The sequence below is a fragment of the Pelecanus crispus genome, chromosome 2 (genome assembly GCF_030463565.1).
Source record: "Pelecanus crispus isolate bPelCri1 chromosome 2, bPelCri1.pri, whole genome shotgun sequence".
Classification (NCBI taxonomy): Eukaryota; Metazoa; Chordata; class Aves; order Pelecaniformes; family Pelecanidae; genus Pelecanus; species Pelecanus crispus.
Genome location: NC_134644.1, coordinates 131,565,281 through 131,590,394, shown reverse-complemented (window position 1 = coordinate 131,590,394; position 25,114 = coordinate 131,565,281). Strand labels below are relative to the sequence as shown.

The window sequence follows — 25,114 nt, the reverse complement described above, 5'->3', positions numbered from 1 at the left end:
CCGCGGCGCCGTCCCGCCGGCGGCCGGGCTGCCTCCCCCGCGGCGAGGGGAGCCGGCGCCGTCCCCCCGCACCCCCCGCGCCGCCCCCGCCCGGCTCCTCACCTCCAGACCTGCCCGAGCTGCAGGATGTGGACGAGCGACTGCAGGAGCCAGACGCAGAAGGCGCAGGACGCCGAGCTGCCGCCGGCGCGGGGAGCGGCGGCGCCGCCGCTGCCGTTGCTGCTGCTGTTGGTGGCGTTGCTCTTGCTGGCGGTGGACGCCTGCCGCTGCGGCGTGCAGGGGCGAGCGGCGTCGATGTCCGCGGCCGCCGAGCCGCTGCTCACCAGCAGCTTGCTCTCGGCGGCGGGGCAGTGCCCGCCGGCGGCGGCGGCGGCGGCGGCGGCGCTGTCCTCGGTGCTGAAGTCGTGCGCGAACCAGCGGAAGCTGAAGACCTGCACGGAGAGGGAGCCCAGCAGCACGAAGAAGAGGGTGAGCCCGAACCACCAGCGCTGGCCCCGCAGGTAGTAGTCGACCGCCAGCCAGATGTCGGTGCCCACGTCCGCGAAGTACACGGCCAGGGCGGCCAGGATCCAGAGGCAGTCCCACAGCGAGTAGCGCCGCTGCTCCCTGCCCAGCCGCAGGCACAGGGAGGACGAGCCCCCGCCCGAGCCCCGCGAGCCCCCGCCGCCGCCCCCGCCGCCGTCTCCTCCTCTGCCGCCGCCGCAGCAGCAGCAGCAGCAGCAGCAGCGGGAGCCGCCGCCCGAGCCGTCCCCGCCGCCGCCGCCGCCGCAGCACCCGCCCCCGGGCGCCTCTTCGTCGTCGCTGCCGCCGCCCGGCCCGGCGCCGGCGGGCAGCCCCGGGGCCAGCGCCTGCACGGAGCCCGAGTGCTCGGAGTTCTGCAGCGGCGTGAACGCCACCTCGCCGCCCTTCTTCATCTTCCGCCGCCCGTCCGACTTCGCGGCCATGATGCCTCCCTCAGCCCCGCCGGAGAGCAAGCGGGAGCAGCGAGCGCTCCTTTATCCCGCGCCTCCCCCTGCTCCTCCTCCTCCGCCTCCCGCCTCCCGCCCTCCGCCGCCGCAGCCGCCGCGGACCCGCCGCTCCCCTCGTCCCCCGGCCCCGCTCCGCGCCGGGCTGCGCGCCCGCGGGCGGCTCCTCCGCGGCGGCCGCTCCCGCAGCGCCGCCTGCCTGCGGGGAGCCGCGCTCAGCCCGCCCGCCCCGCCGCCTCCGCGGGGGCCGGCGGTGCCGGGGCCGCCGCCGCGCTCTGCCCGAGCCGGGAGCAGGCAGGGCAGCGCTGCCCGGAGCGGCGCATCCCGCCCCCGCCTCCCCGCCCGCCTCCGCCCGCGCCCGCCGCCGCCGCCGCCCCCCAGCTGACTGACGCCGGGAAAGAGGATGACCTCATCCCTCTTCCCTCGCTGCCGCCGCCCCCCGCCCGGCACCGGCACCGGCGCTGGCGCAGGGGCGGGGAAGGGGGCGCTCGGCCGCCGGGAGGGGAGGCCCCGCCGCGGCCCCGGGCTGCGGGAGCGCGGCCCTGCGGCGGCGGGGGGCGGCGGCGGCGGCTCGGCTGCCCGGCCCGGGGGGGCGGGCGCGGCGGCGGGGAGAGGGAGCGGGGTGTGGCCGGCGCCCCCCGGGGCCGGGGCTGCGGGAGGGGCGCGGCGCTGCTGCCGGCTCCGCTGCCCCCCCCCCCCCCCCCGCCGCCACCGGGGTCCTCGGCGCCGCTTGGGCTGAGTCCGCCCCGCCGGCGGGGGGGGAGTGGCGGGAGGCGGGGGGGATGCGGACGGGGCTCTCTCCCTGCGAGCGGGGCTCCTGGGGGCGGGGGGGCCGGCACCGGCGGGGATGCCGAACCGCCGCGCCCGGGGCGCAGAGCGGGAGCCGCCGGCCGGCACCGGCGTAGCTGCGCGGACCCCCCCGGCCCGGCGAGTCCTGCGTGGGGCGGGGGGCAGGCTGCCCCGCCCGTCCCGCAGGAAACCCTGCCGTAGTTCCCCCAACTTTGTGAAATGCGGCGGGGAGGTGCAATTCTCCACTTACGCCGTGACTCCCGCGCTCTTAGGGGCGTCTGGGGGCAGGCGAGGAGCCACCGCCTTACCCCGCCAGCCGGAGAGATCGCGTTTGATGCGTGAAATTCACTGGGCGAACTCACGATGCCTCCCCCCCCCCCCCCCCGCCCCCAGCCCCCGCCACCCCTTTCCCCGCAGCGCGGCCGCTCCTCGAAGCCCACCCGGGCGTTTCGGTGGCAGAGGTGGCCCCGCCTGCAGTCTTCAACTTTGGCCGGGGTGTGTGGGGGGGAGCCGTCCCGGGTGGAACCGTCCCGGGTGGAACCGTCCCGGGCGGAGCTGGCGGCCGCTCCCGGGCGAGGAGCCCAGACCCCCCCGGGCGGCCCCACGGCAGCCGCCGCCCTCGCAGCCCGGCGGGGGCCCGAGGCGTGGGGTGGCTCCCCGGTCCCTGAGGGCCACCAGCCTCCTGCCCCCGGGAGTCACCCGGGCCGGGAAGCCCAGCTGCAGGGCGCAGGGCTCGGGGTGCGGGCGGGGAGGGCCGATTGCCACCCACCCTTGGCCCTTCCGCCCGCTCTGTCCTCCCGCAGCTCCAAAACGTATGGGGTGAGCAACTGATTGAGCTCTTCGGCTTCTTTTCTTTTTTTTTGCGCCTCTGGAATATTTTATAAGCATGCCCTCTCCCTCCTTAAAATAGAGCGGTGAGGTATTTCAACCACGTTGCTGGAATATCTTAATAGGAATGCCAGCGAGACTGTGATAGGGCACTGTTACATTAAGAAACGCGACTAAATATAGCCCCTTCAACTTCATTAATTAAAGAGAACAAGTCGTATGGACAGCTGAAAAATCTGCCTTCGAACTCTTAAATGTACATGGTAAGTATAAATTTGCCTTCTGGAAATTAGCTTTTACTGATACATACGCCAGATTTCAAGAAAAGACCACAGCGTGCATTACTGTATTATTCAAAGAGTGCTAAGCACACAAAAATCAAACTTTGAAAGGTGAAGGGTACACATAAAACTAATTTGGCTTGTTATTTTGCATGTTATCACACATTACAAGAGTCTTTAATTACATCATCACATAATGGTTCTTAAATAATACGCATTTGCTCTGCAATCTCTGGTACAGGGGTATAGCTGTACTTTTATTTCTGTTCCTTTTGTAACCCCATATTAATTTCGTTCTCATTACAATCCATATGATCTTTATTGCCTTAGACTTTTAATGCAAATTGCTTCTTTCTCAAGGTATCTTTTAATAATTCAGTCAGCACCTATATATAATACAATATATTCACTTAAGATTACCCTTGTCAGCAGCGAAGGTGCTTAATAATGAAGCTAATTTAGCTGCAAGTTGGTGGTTTATATATACCAACAAGTTTCCAGTGTTATTCTATTTATAGTTACATCTTTAATAAAATGGTTTAGTGTGCACTTTAAGTTACTTTAATTGAGTCTGTTTGACATATACAGGTCGAAAAGATGCTACAGATTTGTAATAGAGGTTACAGTGTGATGCACAAGTGGGGGGGTGGGGCACAACTGTGCTCCTAGAGCCGAAATCCTAACCTGAACTGCTCGGGCTGGGGGTGGGGTGTGAGAGTGACTCAAAAGTGGCAGAGTCAGGGTGGAGGGAATAAAATGCAGGAGATCAAGGTCCAACACACTAAAAGGGCAGAAGGTACCTCTGAGCAATGCAGTAGCTATTTAGGAACATAAATGGTGTCAGTCTAGCTGTACGTCATCTTCAGAGGTCATGGTAGCCTGCTTAAGGCTACCCCACTGCTAGCCAGCTTGGAGGAGGTAACTGCTGGGGCCAAGTGTCCCTACATCCTCCCCTCCGGGCCACAGATGTAGGTCAAATTTTCTGGTATATTTACCCTCAGCCACTTATTTACCACTAAGGGGCAGAATTTGACCAAAGGGATTGATCCATCACCCAGGAAGACTCTAGTTCACCACAGCAGGCTTTAGATTAGACCTGTAAATCTGAAAGGTGTTCAGTTTGCCAGACATTTTATTGTGATGGAGAGAGTTTTACACTTTCTTCCCTATATTTTTCTGTTTTGTGTCATTTCCCCCTTCCCTTCCCTTCCCTTCCCTTCCCTTCCCTTCCCTTCCCTTCCCTTCCCTTCCCTTCCCTTCCCTTCCCTTCCCTTCCCTTCCCTTCCCTTCCCTTCCCTTCCCTTCCCTTCCCTTCCCTTCCCTTCCCTTCCCTTCCCTTCCCTTCCCTTCCCTTCCCTTCCCTTCCCTTCCCTTCCCTTCTCCCCTTTTTTGTTTCTTTTGGTTGGTTTGGTTTTCTCTTCTTGGATTCAGCTACTGTTGCATTTATGAGGGAAATAATATACTTTCCTAGTGATTTTCATGTTAACAATGGCTGTCTGTTAAATGAAGGCAGTACAGTAGATAAACGTTTAAACTTAAATTTAAGGCTGTTTGATACTTCCAGAGGAATGTCTTCGGTTTTGTTTTCTCACTTAAAAGAAAACAAATGGAAGGGAGCCCAAGTCATATGTAAGTGCTGAAGAAATTGCTTCCAAGAAACAGAACCAAATTTCCTCTTTGTTACACTGACATAGCTTCTGTGGAGCTGTATCGAGGCCAGAAGAGTTTGTATACACGCGGTGTACAAACCAGCGTGTGTTCAGCAAGCCAATGTTGTTACTAAACCTTAGAAATTATTAATTGCAAAATATAATTGAAGGGCAAAAATGTGATCACAGACATCAATACATATTTCATAAACCAAGTGCAGACACGTTCATTTCTCATGTAAAGCTGCTTTTTCTCTGAAGGAGATTTTATTCTTGGCTTCCTTTTTCTCCTCCTTTCTTTAAAGAAAACATTTTTATGGGTATCACAAGTATTGCTTTTGCTTTGTTCTGAATTGCAACTGCTGTTTCCTTTTTCCCCCCTTACAGTATCAAATCACCTTTGCCTACTTTAGGGATACTTTCTTGTGTGTGTCTTTCTGTTTTTTCATTGTAGACTGTTCTCAGCTCAAACCTAAATGTCCAGGAAATACAATTCTGGTTCCAATCCTCTTACCTTTACTCTAAAGTATTTTTTTTTCTTCAGGTTCCTAACTGTGATGTTTTTCCCAGTCTTCTCTAGCTATGTATTATAGATGGCCCTATCAAAACACACTCAAGCTCTTGCTTGTAGTTCTCTTATTTCACCATTAGAATATCATTATACTCTACAGGTCCAATCAATTTTTGCATGCATTCATACCAAACTGTTCCCAAATCTATTCTTTTTTGGTTGGCAATACTTTTGACAATTTGCAGTTTGGTGCTTAATGTTTCTGCATTTTCTTCTAGCTCAGAGTAACTGAAGCATCAGAATGAGTTCACGGTACCCTGGATTTGACACCCTCTGGCAGTATTTTGGCACAAAAGCCTGCCTTTCTTACCATGCTCAGTCCTCTGGGGAGCAGTTCTGCATCATGAAGGTGCTGTGAAGAACCCTGCTGTCCTGGCAGGGCTTGCAACGCACCGGTCCCTCCTGCCGAGCAGAGTTCCTGAGCACCCCCCCCTTAGAAATAAATGCTGGTGACTTCTTCCGGAAGATCTGGTGAATCTGCTAGCAGATTTGCTTCCTTTCCTCCTTCCTTCCTTCCCCTTTCTTTTCTAACTACCTTCTGATACATGCTTTATTTCTCTCTCAAAGGCACCCAATGCCTTTTCCTGCACCGTGCTTCTCTCCGTCTTGCTGTGCCTGACATAAAGCGGGGGTGGCCTGATGGAGAATCTGGTGAACATCTATTTTCTCATTCACTCTGACATAGTCTCACCACTGTGTCTTCCACACACCTGACTTTAACTAGTGTTCCGTGTTAAAACAGTGCCCTCAGGCACACATGCATGTGCAATCAATTTCTTTAGAAGCAGCCAGTGAGAATTATTCTACAAAACGTTCACAAGTTTTAGATGTTTTCAATAGATTCATGTTTAAGTTACACAGACAGGTGTCAGTGGAAGCTGTAATATAGGAAGTTTAATGTTTATGCACTAATGTACTTAATTGCCTTTTTGCCCGAATAGCCTCCTTCACAACAGGCACATGCCACTGTATGCTCTGAGAGGCATGTCCTTTTGATGAAGCCACTATTTCAGCAAATTAACATAAGCACAAATCAGAAATACGTTGGTAAATTGCTAAACTATTTAGAAAAGTAATATTAAAATACTTTATATTTTAGAAACATATCACGTATAAACAGCTTTTACTTGCTTGCTTTGGGTTCAGATCATTTTATTTATAAGCCTACATGTGGATTCACACAGAAACATTTTTGAACTATAAACTTGCCTTTAAAATTGAGAAAAGAAGCATGAATCAAGTATCTCCATATGTTAGCCTACTTTTACAATTACAAAGAATGCTCTGGAATGTTCCCTGGTTTCAGAAATTACTTTGCTTTATAACATCCTGATACTGATACATGTATTTTGTACGCCTAATTCTCTTTTCTGTAGCATGTGAAGGTTCATGTGAAAATGGCAACACATGTGCACCCACCACATGAGATCTGGAAAGGAAGAGATGCAATGTAGCAGGGCTCTTAGGTGCACACCTAACTTTAAGTAGCCTACAAATCAAACTTAGTGGGACTGCTTATATACTTATGTTTTAGGCATATACTTACATTTTAAGCATATACTTATATTTCATGCTGAATTGGGGCTGTAGCTTCTTGTGTAATATTTCCAGACTGTTGAAATGTTAGAAACATGTAAATACACTCTAAATAAATAAATAGATAAATAAATAAATGCCAGGTTTATGCAGCCAGAATAATTGAGAACAGCCCCACCTTGATGACAGCATACTGACTTTAATATTATGTATGAAAGAAGAAATGATTTCTTAGAAATTTTGAAAGATTTAACTCAGGATTTCTTAAATTTACATTTATTATTTAGAAACAGATGTCAGTTACCTTTCATGTTGTTTCATAGTATGTATTTAAAAACGTAATCAAAGATAGACATAAATATATAATGAATGATAGCAGAAGACGTAGCTTTTATGGAACGCCTAAGGGGATATTAACATGCCCTATGACACTGTATTTAAGATGTAATTAAGAATTTTCAAAAGTCTGAAGAAGAAAATGAAAAGTCCCATTTTCTTTCCCCTTTTTGCTTCACCTATTTAAAATTATTTCAAGCCAAGAAAAAGAATTGTAAAACAAAGATTCAGCCACAGCACAGAAAGTTATGACACTGCTTTGCACTGCTTAGTACGGAGGAGTTTAGGGACTTTTCCAGACTACTGCTTTTCTTCATGGAGAACAAGTCCAAGGGACCATCTTAAACTGATGTGTGAACAGAGGATGTTTATATTTGCAAACACATTTATAAATACTAACATCCCACAGGACTAGATGGTATTCATCCAAGACTTCTAAAGGAACTCCGAGGAGAACTTGGTACTTCCTTTTTTCTTATTCTCATTCCCTTTCCACAAATGACAAACTAGAGGATGGACAGATGCACTATAACTGCTCACATGTACTGAAGAGGAGGGACTCTTGTCTTTTGTGTGGTGAGTTTCAGCAAGGCAGTTCTTGGAGCTGCTGGGAGAATATTAGATGGTCCAATGAGCCAGTCAGAACATGGTTATATTTTTTTTTAAATCCTTAACATCATCAGCAAAAGAAACTGAGACACTTAAGGGCTTAAACAGACAGAAATATGTCACCTAGATCAACCTAATAATATATATAAAAGCACACCAGGAGAAGTGGATAAGGAAAAAAGATAGTTAACTAATACTGGACCCTTAATGGACACTTTCAGGATCTGTTATATCTGAGTCTATGTTAGGGTCTTTAGGGTCTATATTTTAGCACCCAGCTCTAGCTCGAGGCTTTCCCTGCAGTGCAAAATTAAACATTCTTGCTTCAGTATAATATAATTAATAATAATAACAACAACAACAATAATAATAATAGCAAAATCCTCTAGCTACTGTCGTCTCACACAGATCTTCAAGGACAGGATGCAGCAGGGAGAGACAGCAGAAGTCAGCCCCTTCTCTCTGCTAGCCTTGCCTCTTCCAGCTGATTGAGTTATCTCACCGCTACTTCCAAGGCTCCCACGAGTGCCAAATGCCTGGGGTTCTTGTTGACCCAGGCAGTCTCTTTTCCATGCTGCACCTCTGTTCCCTGTGGAGGCACCAGTGGTGTCGATACCTGCCCAGGCTCTCCACAGGCAGGGCAGGGTGCTGGGAGCAAAAAGGCAAGGCAGCAGCCTTGCTGTGCAGGAACAGCAGAGTGCACACGAGGTGGCACCTCTGTAATGTCTCTGTCTTTGGCCAGCAATTTTGGCAAAAATTGTCCCACTTGCAAGGGACAGAGATGAAATGACTTCTATGCCAAAGACAGCAGACATCACTGCATACCATGTGGAAGAGGCGAGTTTGGGGTTTGGCACTAGTCACAAGCTAAATATGCTAACCGGCACGTCTTCCAAGCAAGACCTGAGAAGGGGGTTCTTACGGTGTTTCAGGTTTTCTTATCAAAGTGTAATCGCCTGGTAATATGTGCTGCAAGCACCCATGATGCACTTGAAATCAAGTCCTCTGCTGTGGTGGTCCTGCTAGTGAAAGGGTTGAGGTGTTTGCATGGCGCCGGATCCAGGGAAGCGGATCCAAAACCTGATTTGTACACCGTATAGGCAGAGAAAATAATTTTCAAATACAGAAGACAGCTGCTAAAGGAGGGTGTTCACTGTTAGTAATGAAAAACAGATTAGGAAGGCATTATTTACACTTGATAAATCAGAAATGGCATCAAAGAGAGCTAGTATTACAAACTATTAATGAAAGACATAATAATGAAACAAATCACATAATAGATCACAACGAAGTGATTCAGTGTAATGAATACTGATACTAAGTAAGTGAACTGTGTGCTCTGGGGATACAATTTCAAATCCATTCCAGTGCGCGTGGTAGCAGTGTTAGCAAAAAGAGCACTTTTAGAAGAAACTGACTCTCTTCCATTGCTCACTCTGATCACATCCACACCTTACATTAGCTCTCCCTTTGATGACGTGTAAGGTAGATAAAAATGAAATTACCTGCCAAGACCCGTTATATGCATTTTATTTTTTTTTTTTGTGTCAAAGTAACAACTGAAATCTCATCACCCATGCAGATATTGGCCAACATTCCTCATTTCACAGAATAATGTGAGTAAATAAGCATTGAACATATTAAAAAGACAGACAGACAACGTTTCATCAGCACAGATTAGAAACTCATTTAATTCGTATAATTATAGAAAGAACATTGCTGCTACAGAATATAGTAGTGCCTGGAAACAGGTGAAACAGGTCTGAAATTCAGATCTTCGTACAGATTTTAAATTTTGGAGGTACTAAAGGTGGAACCTTTGATTAAACAGAGGGATGCCCTATGTAGCTTATACACAATATTTGTATTCTGGTCACACACATGAAACTTGAGGTGGCGTGCAACTCATTATTTCATTTCAGACTCATCTGTATCCTAAACACTTTCTGAGTCAATTCTGGCAATGTCAAAGCTTACCAAACCAAATATTAATTTGTGCATTTATAGCTCAATATGTTTCTATGTATTGTGCATTTTCAAAAAGAATTAGGCTATTTTTGAAGTGAAGGCATTCGCATATATAGCACTGGAAAGCCAGTTAGGTGGCTAAGAATGGGCACTGCAAAAGTCATCAAGCTGAGCAGGGAGCTGCCTAAGCCTGCCAGTAAGCTATTGCAGTGTTGCTGGTAACAGCCTCTCTTAAGAGACCCTTTGAATCTAAAGGTTCTCAGCTGACGTTCTGGCTCAGCTACAAGATTTTACAATCAAATGTCGGTGGGAGGCTTACTGGCACAGGGTGAACTCCTGAATAACAAATTCTTTATTACTCTCTGCTATGGTGTTATAGAAAAAGAAAGCAATATATGGTAAGGCTGAAGAGTTCTGTAGTTTGTTTGGAACATGATTTTGAGAAAATCTAAATTTTAATAAATGTTGAAATTGAAACAGATTTATCAAATTAATAAATATTGACAGATTTGACCAAAGAGCTAGATTTAACTTACCTGTAAATTATTACAGAAACAAAATGGTTTATGTTACTACATATGTCTACCATTATGAATGCTCAGATCAAGTCCACAGAGCCATGTTACAGATTTAAATTTCTGCTTTCTAGATTTCAGTCATGCAAAGTTTTTGAGCATCTCTAATAGGATTGGAATGCAGTGTTCACATTAGACATGTTTAATTTACTGTGATGTTTTTAATGCATTGTTTTGACATTCCTTCACAGTAATTACAATACCTTCAGAATTATAAAATACAAGTAAATCAAATCAGCATGAATTTGGAGAAGCAACACACTCAGAAAGAATCAGAAATCAAGCAGCTATGGATAAAGTTGCACTACAGTGCGGCCATCACTTTCATCCTCAGCAAGCCACCTTAAGGGAAAAAACATAAAAACCTGTCAGAGATACAGCACACACAAAACTTAACAAACAGACAAATCATGAAAGCCTGTCTCTGCACCTTTGGATTTCTAGGAGAGTTTTTACATTGGTTTATGCAGAAACAGTAACCAACCTGAAGGAAATAGTGATTTTTTTTTTTTTTTTTTTTTTTTTAGTATGCTCATATGCATAATTTAGAAGTGTAATTAACTTTATAAATATAGATAGGAAATATACATTGATTTTATTTGTTGTTCATTTGTTGGCAAGCAGATTGTTTCATTGAATGGCATAAAACCAGAATAATTTAGAGTAAGGAAACCTGTTCTGTGACAGCAGGTTATTGTCCATGTATTCCATTCCAGGTACTGTTTATTTCTCATATCTCCTTGTTGGCTCACAAAATGCTGAGTTGTATGGCGGGCCTGATCCTGGCCCTGCAAGAGCCTGTGGAGGTTTTACTACAGACTCTATGTGAAATAGGTCTGAGTCCAAAGCTCAGGTAGATTGTTGTTAACTGGAACCACAGAGGCAATGATATTAATTTCCAGAGAGAGTTAAAAAGCTTCTAACACTTTTGCAAGGCTTACGACAGACTACCTGAAGTGATGTCTACTAAGGAGCTAGTATGGGAGGGATTCCCAGGCAGTATAGCGTTAATGTAGCTCACATCTGATGTTGCACCATTTAACATCTGGGAGATATGGCTGAAGCTAAACAGTTCCAGGCTGAAACACAACTACTCTTGGCAGACAAAATTGCTCATGGAAGTCCCAGAGCCAAGGAAAGGTGTGACGCATAAGCTAGAAAACAGGTATTTCAACTAGTTAGTAAAGGACATCCACCTCCTTTCAGGTTTCTCAGCGATTAATATCTTTTAGAGACAGCATTTGTATCAGAGGAATCTTTTCTTTGTGAGAAAATGAACCCATTCCCCATTTATACAGTAGGCTATGAGATGAGAAGCTCCAGGTCTGAGCTGGAATGGGGACATGAACTTACAGTTTCCTGTATCCGAGGAGTGCCCCATAGCCTCTGGGTCACTGAGTACTCTGGGGTGGACCTCCTAATCTCTTCTATTGAAATTCTTCTATTTTGAGTAAGTAGGTATACATTAAGGCAAGAACATGACTCTAACGCACCAACGTCCCTGTTGAATGTCCTAGTCAGCAGTCTGTAGAATCAATCTGTGTCAGTCACTCCCCGACATCAAAGATGTGATTCAAGTTCTTGCTCCAAATGGGTCCCTTACATACCTTTGTGTTTTTACCACAAGGCTTTAAATAAAATTGGGGAAAAAAAATCCCTGGAAAAAAAATGTTTGTTGCAAGCTATCTGTTTCAATAATCTTCCTCTGACTGCTGAGATCTGAGAACTTGTACAAGAAGAAGAGGTGGAGTGACATCAACTGAAAATCCCATCATGGACTGTTTTGCACACCTGAGTGGTACTGTGGTCTACGGACTTTTGCTCATGTCCACTAACCTAAATTTAGGTATCTAGAAGATTAGATAGTACCTGAGCATGTGTTTGGAAGAAGTTTAATGAAGGGAAGTTTAATGTTGTTGGAAGAAGTTTAATGTTGTTGAGTTTGGTAACAGCTATACATTCTCATGACTTGGACTGTGGAGCCCAACTGACTATCCAAGAACTAAAAAAATATTGCTTTTTTGGGTTCAGGATTGGGATTTGCCTGCCATGCATTGTCAAGTTTGCAGAAACGTTTAAGGGAAGGATAAAATTAAATACTCTTGGCTACCATTTCTGTTTTCAGACCACCAGGCAACATGCCTCTTTCTAGATAGAGGGAACTTTCACACTTGTCTGTTCTCCAGATGCATTAAAAACCTATTTTACACTTAGAAAGACATGAATGTGTTTGCTTCTGTTGTTTACACTGAAATGCTTTAAGCTGTAAACTGTATACTGTAGTGAACAGTTACTCCAAATATACCTTGTGATTTCATTTCCAACCTCTGAAGGTGCATTACTTCAGTTTGATGCAGACTGAAGTAGATCTTCTTTTTGTACATTAGAAGCCCTTTACCCCAGTACCTCTTTATCCAAATAAATGTCTAAATTTAGGTCATTACCCTCTTACATTACACTGTAAAAAGGTTTCTTTTATTTTTACCCCATTTGCTGAATATATCTTAGACCCATACTAAGCAGACGTTGAAACAGAAGGATTTTAATGTTGCTTTTGCACAATAAAATAAAAAACCCACTACTTTTTCTCCAGATTTGTATCTATACTGCCATATTCTACCATCCTCCCACCATCCCATATTTCTGATTCCCTCCCATGCCTGTTTGCATACCCATGATATTCTTGTCAGAGCTACATATGCACTAGTGCTTGCGTAATGGTTCACCAGACAGCTTCTGCCTCTTGAGAATGGCATACTAATATGTTCTCCTGGCAAATGCACTAAACTGTGTCTCTCCCTCCTACAGTCATCCAGTTTTAATAACTTGGAAAAATATGGTGTCTTCCTCTATATATTCTTCTGACAAATTATTTCAAAATCAGCCAAAGGGTTCAAAAGTTACTGTGGATGGACTGTTAGGAAGACAACATGGTTAAAAAATTCTTACTGTTTTAGGAAACCACAAGAGAAACAACTGAGAGACTAAAAAGACTACTACTAGTTCTTGTTAAAAAGAAAACAGCACCTACAGAGTGACGATGAACTGATCTACTGACCTGTTACAGTTGAAGCAATATACTGAATTCCTAGATATGTCTGTGATTTCTACTTTTTCCAGAAACCAGCCACTTGCTGTAGAAGAAAAAAAAAAAGAGCAAATTTAATATAATTAAAACACAAATAAAGCATAAGAAAGGTTTCTGATTTCATTTCCCAACCCTGTGGGGTTCAGTACTTCCAAATGTATTCGATATCAATAATAAAACTGAGATGTAGATAATTCAAATTACTACCAATTTCTCTCAGTTTTACAGAGAAGGTCTTTGATGTTTTTTACAGAAAATATAAAGGAAGATTTTTATTACAACTTAACATTTTTCCACATTGAACAGAACAGGCAGTAAGACAAATGAAACAGTGTATGGTAATATTGAATACATTCTTGAAATCCCATTGTGCCCGTTTTAGTACTCTGAAGTACACCCCAGTGGGCCTTGATCTTCAGTGTCCACCAAACAATAAAAACGGATAGACTTTATCAATACATGCAGTTTCTTCAATGATAACTCAAACTCTTAAACAGCAGGAACACAGAAATTTTATTATTCCTTTCTAATTGATATATTTCTATTTATATAAACCAAGTGGTGAATCTGAATGCTGCTCTTATCCATATTTCTTCAGCAGTAGTGATTCAGAATAGCATTTCCATTTAGGCCGACACTAGTATCTGGTTTAGCTTTAAGAATGTATTTAATATCTGCTATAATCTCCTGTTTTGCTGTGTGAAAAATACCTTCATTATTATGCTACGGAATTTTATTTCATGGAGTATTAAAATATGAAGTTTTAAAAATAAAACTTCATTATAGAAATACAATATTTGTGCTGGCATCTTTAGTCATGTTTGCCAATGCAAATACTTAATGACAACATTTAAAAACTAATTAGGATCATACTGCTAGTAGCTGAAAACCTTTTAGTATTCTTTGCATGTCCTAGAGATAAAATACTATATTCTAACAAATTATTTTGGTTTTTAAATATTTGGACAAAGTACTAAGTGGGCTAAACCCAGTGAAAATATTTGTAAGTAGGATGAAAATATAATATAAAAATATTTGCAAATTGTAGCAATTTAGGTAAAACGTCAAGGCATAGCAATGTTTCTCACTTTTCATGGACATTTTCAAACAATTAGCTAGTATAACTAGGCCATAAAGTTGTCTACATTTTTCATCTTCAATTCACAGGAGTCATTTATTGATATTGTGAAGTACTTTTGGAACTCCTTTAATGAAATCTTGTGAATGGTTTAATATATCATAGACTCTACTTGGAATATATGACCTTTCATGAAATCTGTGTAATTCAGAGTCAAGATTATCAGCAATAAAAATTTACAGTCTCTCAAATTTACACGGCACTTTACAAACGAATATAAAGGCACGTTTGCTCACTTGAAAAGTTTAAAATCTAATGCTTGCTCCTTTATTGACAAAACTCCAACAGACCTCACTGAAATCTCCAGGTATGGAGAAATCTAGAGGCAGCTAGGGAAGATTAGCAAACAGATGAAACATTTCAAAGAGGTGTTACATTTGAGGATGCTTTTGAGGATTACAGCTGATGTGACAAAAGACACTTGGAGATGATTTCAGAGAAAAATGTAGAGGAAGGTAGTCATGGATGTAAGATGAATCAACACACACCAGTTGTGTTAGGAAGGCAGTATTAACAACTATGTGATGTTGATCAGAGCACAGAGGGGAAAGATTATCATGTTGTTGGTAGTTTGGGAGCCAGGAAATACAAATTCAACTTGTATTTCTCCTGCAGACTTCTGTGCACCACTCAGAGCGCTAAAAGTCTGCCGGTGTGGAGTTCCCTTCCCAGATCAGTTCTAAGTTGAAATGTGTGCATGTACAGCAGCTAACACGAATGAGATGAAAGTCAGCAGGAGGAATTTATTTATTATAGGTATTTCAACAGGTTTGGTGTTTTTTCTTTTTGAGTTTTCAGTATCATCATATGTACAACATGACTGGGTAGTTAGAAAAAAACCTGTTCAACTTTTGCCTAAATAGGAGCTTATTTGCAGAATTTTGCTGGGTTCATCCTAGATATGATAAACCCTTGCCACCTTGTAGTGTCTCATGCACTTAGATCAATCAGGTTTTACTAAACCTAACCCTATTTCTTTCACATTGGTTAAGCAAAATTCACTTAACTAGAATATCTCAATACAATCAGAACTTTTTGTCTCAAGCTGTACATTGCCTGCAAATTCCACTTACATAATTGTACATAATCTAGGGTTTTTTAACACCACTAAATGTAAGCTCAGAATATTATCTGCCCTAGTTTCCCATCTTATTTTTTTTGTAAAATTCAGGTTTTAGAGATTATGTGTAATACACCATACATAGAAACAGTTTCCATCGTCATGGGTTGGTATGTACTGTAGCCACATCCTGACTTAACATCAGGGCAAGACCTGGTGCACACTAGTGTTCTCATAGTTTAGCTTTCACAAGAAGAAAAGCCATATGCGTGTCAGAGGGAGCTACAGCGTGCTTTGACCAGAGTCCCAAACTTGCCTAAACATTTCTCAGATAACGTTCAAAGCATGGAAAGTTTAGCCTGCAGTTTGAAAATTCGCTCCTATGTTAAGACATCTAATAGGAGTCCTGGCTGATCCATGTTTGAAGGATAAAACCTTCTGAGGTTTATACTAACTAGATCTCTGTTAATAAAAAAAAAAATAAATTCAAGGTGAAGTCAAGGGAAATGTGATAAAGACAGAGGGGCTGTAAGCAAGAGCAGTCAAACTGACCTCATTTGTATACAGATTTGTATTAGCTAGCTGGAGCAATAGCATGACTTCAAAAACCTTTCCAAATGTCAGGCAGATCTTTAAGCAGAAGATTTTTACAAGGCTATTAAATACATGCAGTATACTCACCAAATCCTTTCCCATCATGACCAATTTCAATTGAATGTAGGCTTCCTAATTTTTTTGTCTTAATCTTGAATGTATCAACCTTTAATATTAAAATACAGTTATTAAAAATAATATACCAGTGTCTGGAAACTTATACATTTGTTTACATCAGTTCTGAGACTAATTCAAATGTAATAATACCAATTCAAAATAGGTGGCTGACACCTGTTGTGGTTTATTTTCCTTACTGAAGATCTGTGGTATAGCTCCTGTCCTAATAGGTCTCAGTTTAAACATGAAAGATTCACTTTTCAACTTATAGTAGGACAATCCCTACCTCTTTCCTGACTTTATACACCAGAAAAATATTTTTGCTCTCTTATGAATTCTCAGCTGATACAGACTTCTAAAATGTTTTCAGGATACAATACATTAATACATGTTCAAGAACATAAAAGATAAAGGCTTTTACTACATGCACCATTATTTCTCTCAAATGTTATGTATTTTAATTTAAAATATTACCCTGTTTCATATTACAGATTTTTAAAAATGAGATCCTTTTTTCATAAGACATTTGACATCACTGGCTACCCATTGACTTAGCTGGACTGCTAACAGGATTTCTATTTCTTTTTTCAAAGAGCAATGGCACCTCCTGTGTAGTACTAGGCAAAAGGAAGTACTACTCAAGACACTTTCTTACTTGCTCCTTGTAAGGTAACTAGATTTATTAACCTCCTCAGTATGGAAGACAATACATCGGTAAAGATCTTTTAGAAGATATTCAGAGACATCCTGGCTGAAGAAACTCGGACAAACTGCAAGTAAAAAGATGTTTAGTACTGCTGGAGATAATGAGGTAGATCTCATAAGGAAGATATTTTAACTGAAGTTTTAATTATTCAGTCATTACCTTTCAAGAAATCCACAGGAGAAAGATGTGGAAAATACATTTATTTTTGCTACATAAGGGTAACCATCATTATACTCCATTGCACAGGTGGTGAGCAAATGGAGCAATTCCTTTGCCAGAGTAATATGTTTATTAAAATAGGACAACATTCTGCTAAGGTACTAGGACATCATGCAGAGAATCAGCATTCTTATGCAAATATCTGTATCTGAACTAGAGGTCTCTGAATAGCCTAAAGCATGATGGATATCAGAATCAGGTTGATGTGCATGGTTCCATTTTATCTGGTTATAGGCTGATACATTCGGTGAGGCTCACAGCATCAGTTTCCATGGCAAAGTAAAATGATGGGATGTAAGAGACTGATGTATTCTCAAGCACAATATTCAAAGTTTGTGCAACAGCAAGGGATATTGCACGTAAATGCTCATGCACAGGCAGTGCATGTTGTGCATTTCAGATCAAGGAAATACATAACTGGGCAGATGAGTGGATGCAATATGATGATGTGTTTGGGAATAAGAGACAGAAGAGCAACAGAGTCAGCCAGATATGATAGAAGTAAAATGAGCCTTGGTTACTCTGGTGAGAAGGTGAAACACAGAGATAGCTGAGACTATATCTCATCTAGTGATGTGGGAAACAGGGTAAGTGCTTTAAGTTCTGTAAAGATCTTGCACACATTTAAAGTTTTCTTTCCCAGTCCAGAAATGCACACATCCTATAAAATCTATGTACTCACCTTTCCTCTTTCAAAGGGGTCTTGATGCTCCAGTGAGTGAGAGAGTTGAATTACCTCAGATTTGTCCTCGTTCCCAAATAAAATAATATGCACATTGGCATCAGTCCCTGCTCCCCTTTTGTCACCTGTGTATACTTTAATGGTATATTCTGTCAGATTTCTTGCTTGACTTCCTCCTTTATGTAAGTTGTTATCTATGTCACTCTTTTGTTTGTCTCCTCTAATAACAAAAGATACTGGGATTTCTCTCTGTATTTCTGGCTCATTTGCATCCACAGAAAATGCTCTGAAAAACAAAACCGCATATGTTTTTCTCTAAGTAAATCATACATTAAATAAAAAAAATCCTACGAATTTATGTGGGACAGTTAAAGATGGACTTGTTTTAAAAATATCCATTGACTGAACCACTCTGTGACAGTCATTTTAATTCAATGCCTGCTCAGTGTTTTCAACTATTGTACTGTAAAATGGCTAAAAAATTACTAGCTTTACATAATATACTTACTCATTCACTTCAAATACATAGATAGGATGCTCCTTTACAGCTTCTTTCAAATGCAATTTTTTAATGTCCAGTTTGCAGTCTACAAAGAAGGAAATGAGGTATAGTGAAAATGTTGCATTGCATGTCAAGGAATTAGGTAGAGTCTGTTGTTGATATAATGGTGTCATTCCTACTATATTAAAACATCATTTGTTAGTTAATTTATGAATACCAACAATTGACTTAAAAATTCTGGAATCATCATAACATTCCTTATTTTGTTCCTATTTGAAACCTCAACTTTGAAATTTAGCAGTAAGCATTTCCTTTATTTTAGTGAAGCAACGGATTGTTGTCATCGCCATCCTTGGACAGGCATGCAGAAAAGATTCAGCATGACTCAGGCAGGCACATTTGAGGAGGAAGAGCAGAAATACATATCCGGTGCTTCCTCCTCAGCAACTGGTTGACAAGAGGGTTGGAGCTCCATTCCACATGCAGCACAAAGAGGATCTCGTGATATGGCACGTATGAAGGAAGTTCAGCAACTTACTGTATACCTCTGCTGTTTGAGAAAGATTGCTCTCGGACTTACACTTCCTTTTGAATTTTCTGCTGGGGGCTTCAGCTACATGTTGTCTATAACACTGGCCTGAATCTCTTGCCACTGGTTAGTCATGAAGACAATCCATTTTCCCTTCTCTTCTATTGTTTGCCCCTTCATCCCTGTTCAGCAAACTGCATCCTAATGTCTTCTACTACTGTACAAGTCCCTTTAATTATATCAGTAGGAGTCTAAGATAATAGGCTCAGGCTCCTAGGGAGGAATCCAGGACATCCTGTTGCATTCATGACCTGCCCAGGCAGTGCATGGAGAGAGTCAGAAGCTTCAGGAAGGGGTTTCGAACCACCTGATCTTAAAAACCTGCTCAGATACTGGAAGAAGCATAAATGCATTAGAGCAACACTCTGCCTAGGCTGACCAGTCCTGCAGGGTATATCTGACTTCATACACTAAAAGAGCTTTAGTGTTTGCGGATTTTTGGTTCAAAGTCTTGGTCCAAACCAGTCTCAGTCCAAACAAGTCCTGATACAATATGGACACCCTTACTCATCTAAAGCGCTTTATCATCCAAGTAACTCTTTTGGAAGAAATGTATTATACATCTGCCCAAGCGTCTCTTCACAGCACACACAGAGCCAATGAGCCCCGAAGTCCCTCCTTTGTGAACCGTGTTTTCAAACCTGACTGGAAAAATCTTGCCTGTCACGCTCTCTGTGGTGCCCTTTGGCAACATGCAGTTGCCATATTCAGTGATTGTCAGACAGATGGCCGTAGTTAACTTGCGCAACTGAAGCAGTGGGAAACACAAGTAGTGAGCTACACACCTTGCTCCCCAACAGCAGTGTGGCAGGGCTGTCCCTCTCCTTCCCTTCCCCTCGATAGTAACTGCAGCTCCACACCATGCCCCCTCTGAAGCCCCTGCAGCCAAGGCAGACCGTGTTGCGGCACAGGATGTGTTGACCAGCCAACCAGTACGTACACGCTTACTGCCCAAAGGTATTTGACGTCTATACACATTTTACAGATTTGGTTGAAATTGGGTGGTGAGTCTGAAAGGTTATTATGAGGAGCCAACAGATGGGCAAACAAAAAAGACAGAGATAAAGTGCAAACCTAGAACGCTTGTTTTCCTAGAAAACTGTCTGAAAATGGTCAACTGGTTACTATGTAACACATAGTAACGATTTGCAATTATATAGTGAATTTCATTAAAGGACTTCAGAAAACTTTACAACTAATTCTTTGTATATTCCTTAGTAGCATGATAGCCATCCTACAAATGAGGCAAAGATATATTAAAGTTATGACCATTTTAATGAAATTCAGTGACAAAACTACTGATTGCCTAATAGGGGTAAAATCCCGCTCCGAATGTCACAGGGAGAAAACAGAACAGGTGGGGAAACAGTGAAAATAACTGAATCACAGAAGGACAATTAAACAATACCAGTTTCTTATGTGAGCTATAATTATTCTCCTAGATAGCTTATTAATAGATCACGTATTAATTGCAGAATATAATTATTCATCTTAATTTTCTGTTTTTCTTTCCTGTATGGAAAGGAAGTTTACTTTCTTGATGCAGTAATGATATAGCCTTTAGATCCAAGTACTTTAATGTGTCAAAATGTAGGATTTTGCTTTATAAAATATTACCTTTCAGCAAAAATAAGAAAGAAATTAATCAGCATTTAACTGTGGCAGTGATTTCATTGCTTTTAACAGGAGGCTAGCTCTGTGATTCACATCACTGACTTTAGAGAGCAGCAAAAATACTTTACCTGTTTTACTGCTGATCAAAAGAACGACCTTGTCCAGTTCTCCCAATTCAACAGCATCCACAATAACTAGGAATGACTAAAATAAAATTATTCAGTATTACAATCATAAACTATATTACTTAATTATATAGGAAGATTTGAAAATAATATATAAGAAGTACAAGAATGGATTAAAAGATAAATTTTACAGTACTTTAAGACAGAGTACCTCATTGTCCTCTCCCTGCTGGACATTCTGCAACGACCAGAGAAGGGATCTGTCCCCTGTGTCACCATGAGTACCATACATACATGCAGTCATATGCACTAAATTTCTCTCACTCAAAATATTTCTGGAAAATACTGTTAGATGATATGTAACCACTGCAATATCAAGCAGAAAGAGATCGTTAGGACTGTGCCACAACCTTGCACTGCTATTTGACAAGATAGCAATGTGCAGTCAGATGTAATTAAAAAAATCAAACATCTGAAAATGGTAGCAAAATTCAATTTTTTTCCAATTTTCCCTTAATTTTGTCCTGTAACTATGAACACTGGTGATGCTGACAACTTTACATTAAATTAGAGAAAAGCATGCCTATGTTTTATGCTGTTTGTAACAGTAGCGCATTATGGAAAAATTACTGCAGTCAGTTGCCTTTTTCTTTCTAATGGCAAATGCCTAATATTAAAAATTCTAATAAGTCTCAGACTCATCAATCACTTCTGGGATCTTTACAAAGACTAACTTTAGCTAGGGTGACAAGTCCTTCATACTTCATCATCTAAGAGATGGAGAGAGAAGCTCCTCACATGTGATTCAGAGGACCTAAGTTGCTGCTTTGAACTTCACTATGATGGAGCACATCCACTGACTATAGAGGGAGCTCAGGAAGATGAGTCTATACGTTGTCACCCATGAATTTGTGCTGTTTGCTATTTATGCAGTGGTTATAGTTATTTAATTGAAGACAAGATGACAGCACCTGAAGACCTTTAAAAGTAAATGTATACACAGAACATCTATTTATATTCATTTACATTTTACTCATAGAACCAAATGATGTGACAGTTCTGAATATTTACTTCTTTTAATCATCTACCTATCATCTCCTTTTTATTCCTGTAGACATTCTAGTAGAAGGGGATGAATCCTGACCTTGCAGAAGACTTCTGTAGAATGTGGCTCAGAGCTTAGATCGGTCAGACACTTATCCCATACAAGACTGTATGTATAAACAGATTACCTGCATCCTTTGGACATCAAGAAGACAAAGTCCAGGTAAAGCAGACAACAAGCTGTTATTATCAGCTTTCAGATCTAATGATCTGAATACTAATGATCATCTAAAATACTGGGTTCAGTACAAGAACCAGGTCTGTTCTATGGGCTTTGCCTATTTACCCAGCATCAACAACAGGAGAGAGAGAACAGACCCTTGTTGCATGCCTACTGCAGCTGAGCAGGTGCATGGAAAGAAACCCATAGTGCCAAAAAGGTTTTACCTGTAAAGATAAAACTTTGTAAAAGCCTAAGTGGGTAGAGGATACAGCTAAGTTTAAAATGGAAATCAAAAATTGATGCTGCCTAAGGAACAACAAATCATGGCATGGTAAGATATAAGAGAAAAGATTAAATACAACAACTGTATGGAATATGGTGGGTGGTGTTAGAACCAAGATGAAGAATCAGGAGAGGAAACTATGGTCAGGGATGCAATGCAGTGAGTGGGTCACTACACAGAACAAAGAAACCTGTGCAGTGCTTTTTTTTTGGCTATAGCTCTGATTTTCTAAGTGTTCTTTTTAAATTTTACTTGATCTCTGTTTTGCCACAGTCTCCCAGACCTGAAACTTGAGAAGTGAGGCTGGACCAGCCCAAAAAAAAGAAGTGAAAGGATTACATTTGGAAGGCTTGTTTCTTGGATCACTGTGTCAGAGAGCAGCAAGAGTGGGCCTGCCCCACGAGGGTGGGCAAGACAGGAGCTGAGCACGACCCCAGCGCAGGCAGTGCCCTCACTGACCAGGTGACAGTCCTGCAGCATCTGCATGTGGCAGGCAGAGCTGTCAGCAGCCCCAGATGCAGCAAACAATGAAAAACATCTGGGATCCATCCTGGTGGTCAAGATGGGAGCAGCAGGAGAAAGGGCCAGAGACAAGACTGAAAATGCAGCTACAACATAGGTCCAAGGTCCACCCAGAAGACAGAGTCAGAGAGAGGACTAGAGACAGAGGCACATCTGACGTAGCTCAGGCATGATCTTAAATGGACATCCTTTGCCCATCGTGGCCAGTGGTTCCAGGTGAGTCTGCTCAAGGCAAGTAAGATCTATTGTCTTACCATGGCCCTGACACACTGGAGTCAACTGGAGATTGAGTTGAATCAACTTCGGATCAGATTATACAGTGGATAGAACTGGCAGAGTACATTGTACAAAGAAGGGCAACTGAAGGAAACAAATGTAGGCAAGGGAAGAGGGCAAAAATGCTTAAATGGTGGTCTTTGTTCAGGCAGTCAGATCAGGCTATCATAGGGCAAATAAGCTTTCATCTCTGTAGTGTACTGAATAGATTGGAGAGGGGAAAGATGAAAGAAATCTCTGAAAAGAAGTTACATACAATAAGGATAACATATATGAATGTTACAACTCCATTAATTTTATAAAATTCTAATGATTTCATACTCTCAGTGTGAATTGTGGCTCTGTCTTAACTTTGTGGAAATAATCAGCTATTTGAAAGTAACAAATAGATTTTTATTTCACTTTTTCACTGCTTAATCATTTTGCCTTAAAAGCTACAGTAGTGCAAAGTTCACCTTCTGTACAGCCCTGTATGTGAGAGAGAGAGAGAGCACAGACCATTTCACCCCTGGGGATTCCTGAGGCGTAAGCATCTCAGATACAGTGAAGAGAAACTATTTATGTATATACTCAGCTGGAGGCCTCTCCCCATTAATACACCCAAAGGCACATGTGTGCACAGCCAGATCTCAAGGGTCCGCACTGTATTTTATCAACTGTGTTTTGATGGTTTCAATTAGTCATTAGCATATGTTTCATCACAATCTCAAGTACAAAATAAAAAAAAAAAAAAAGGAAAAGATAACTAAGAGATAAAATAGTAAGGCACTCGATGAATGACAGAGCTATATCTGAAATTTAACAGCACACGGCTTCTGGTTAAGGTGATTACGATCAGCTGCTTTCCATTCCAATTAACACAATACTGGTTTTGCTTTTAGCTGAGAAAAAGAAAACCAAGGAGAAAATAAATTAGATTTAGAAAGCTGACAGAAAAGCAGGTCTGTATTGCACAATAGATTGCAAGTAAGTTAGTGTGTAAAGGTTCACTTTGAACTCCATGCGTGCCACCTGCTGTGAAGCTGCTTAAAGATTTCTTGGACATCAAATGGCAAAGATTTGGGGGAATATGTTTTTTCACTGTCCTAGTTTTTTTCTTCACTGTGGTTACAAATCCCTCCTTGAAGACTTCTAAAGCACATGTGGAAAGAAATAAATGCAACAGAGATGAGCTATTTTCTTTGTTTCTTCCTTTACCTAAACACATAGGTAATATTATTCTTTTCCTGTGATGTTTTATCTCTTGACCTCAAAGTATTTTACAAAGAAGGAAAATATTACCAAAAAAAAAAAAAAAAGCAAAGAGTGGGGAAGTGATTTTTTCAACCAAGAGGTCCGTGACAGAGCCAGAGTCAGAACCAAGGTCATGAGGGTTCCAGTCTCACTGCCCATTTATCACCCACGCTGCATCTTTCTCTCACCATTTCTGTGTGCTTGTGCATGTACCCTAAATACTTCTGCATGTGACAGTGATTAGTCTTTTGCAAGGGGCACACTCATGTGCTTTATGTTAATCTGATCTCGTGTATAGGAGATGAAAGCCATTAAGCCCTGTTCTGTACCCATACTGTGCAAGTCTTCAAGTGAAAATAACAGCTCTAAGCAATATAAAATCTAAAGCCTAAATACAACATTTAAATATTCAGTTGCAGCCAAAATATGCAAAAAACCCCCTCAACTCCTGTTAATTCTACTGAGATTACTTGCATGCTTACATTTAGACACATGTAAACACCTCACCTCACTGGGCCATAAATTCCAATCCAAAGCATATTGGGGTAGTTCATTTCACACCCACTTCATCTCACTTTGGATGAACTGACTTACTCTTTACCCAGGTAACTCATTTGTTTTCTGCGTAAAACTCAGACACAAATGATTCAACTATTAAGTATCATTATTTGGTCTGTTTATTAAATTGAGAATTGTTCTGTCATGTGGTGGCATTCGGTAAGCATCACATTAGAAGAATATGGAAGGTATGGTGGATTTTAGGTGAAAGGGTTTCTTTTATTTGCTTAACAGAGGTGACATATGTAAGACAATTGTTGAGCTAATTTTAACAGGCATAAATATTTGGAGTGTATAAAGGTAATAAAGCTGATGCTTATAAGTAGTTTTGAGCTGTTATTTACTGAGAATCTTTGTTTGGAATATGCAAACAAAAAAATCACTTAATAGTAAATGAATTATAAAAAAAACCATGTTTTAATGCCAGTAATACA

At 42.2% G+C, this 25,114-nt stretch overlaps 2 protein-coding genes across 2 annotated transcripts in view; both read right to left on the bottom strand.

Annotated features, from left to right (window-relative positions):
* The window catches only part of XKR4 (XK related 4), a 231,340-nt gene extending 230,396 nt beyond the window's left edge, over window positions 1–944 (bottom strand). Inside the window, exon 1 of the mRNA XM_075705898.1 lies at window positions 103–944. Within this exon, the coding sequence (XP_075562013.1) occupies window positions 103–944 (842 nt within the window). The remainder of the gene's footprint in view (window positions 1–102) is intronic.
* Window positions 945–10,394: 9,450 nt separating this feature from the next.
* Window positions 10,395–25,114, bottom strand: part of RP1 (RP1 axonemal microtubule associated) — a 181,594-nt gene continuing 166,874 nt past the window's right edge. Inside the window, exons 51-57 of the mRNA XM_075705067.1 lie at window positions 20,753–20,907; window positions 20,545–20,620; window positions 18,220–18,298; window positions 17,712–17,997; window positions 16,075–16,153; window positions 13,166–13,241; window positions 10,395–10,449 (exon numbers count right to left, since the gene is read on the bottom strand). Coding sequence (XP_075561182.1) covers window positions 10,395–10,449; window positions 13,166–13,241; window positions 16,075–16,153; window positions 17,712–17,997; window positions 18,220–18,298; window positions 20,545–20,620; window positions 20,753–20,907 — 806 coding nt within the window. The remainder of the gene's footprint in view (window positions 10,450–13,165; window positions 13,242–16,074; window positions 16,154–17,711; window positions 17,998–18,219; window positions 18,299–20,544; window positions 20,621–20,752; window positions 20,908–25,114) is intronic.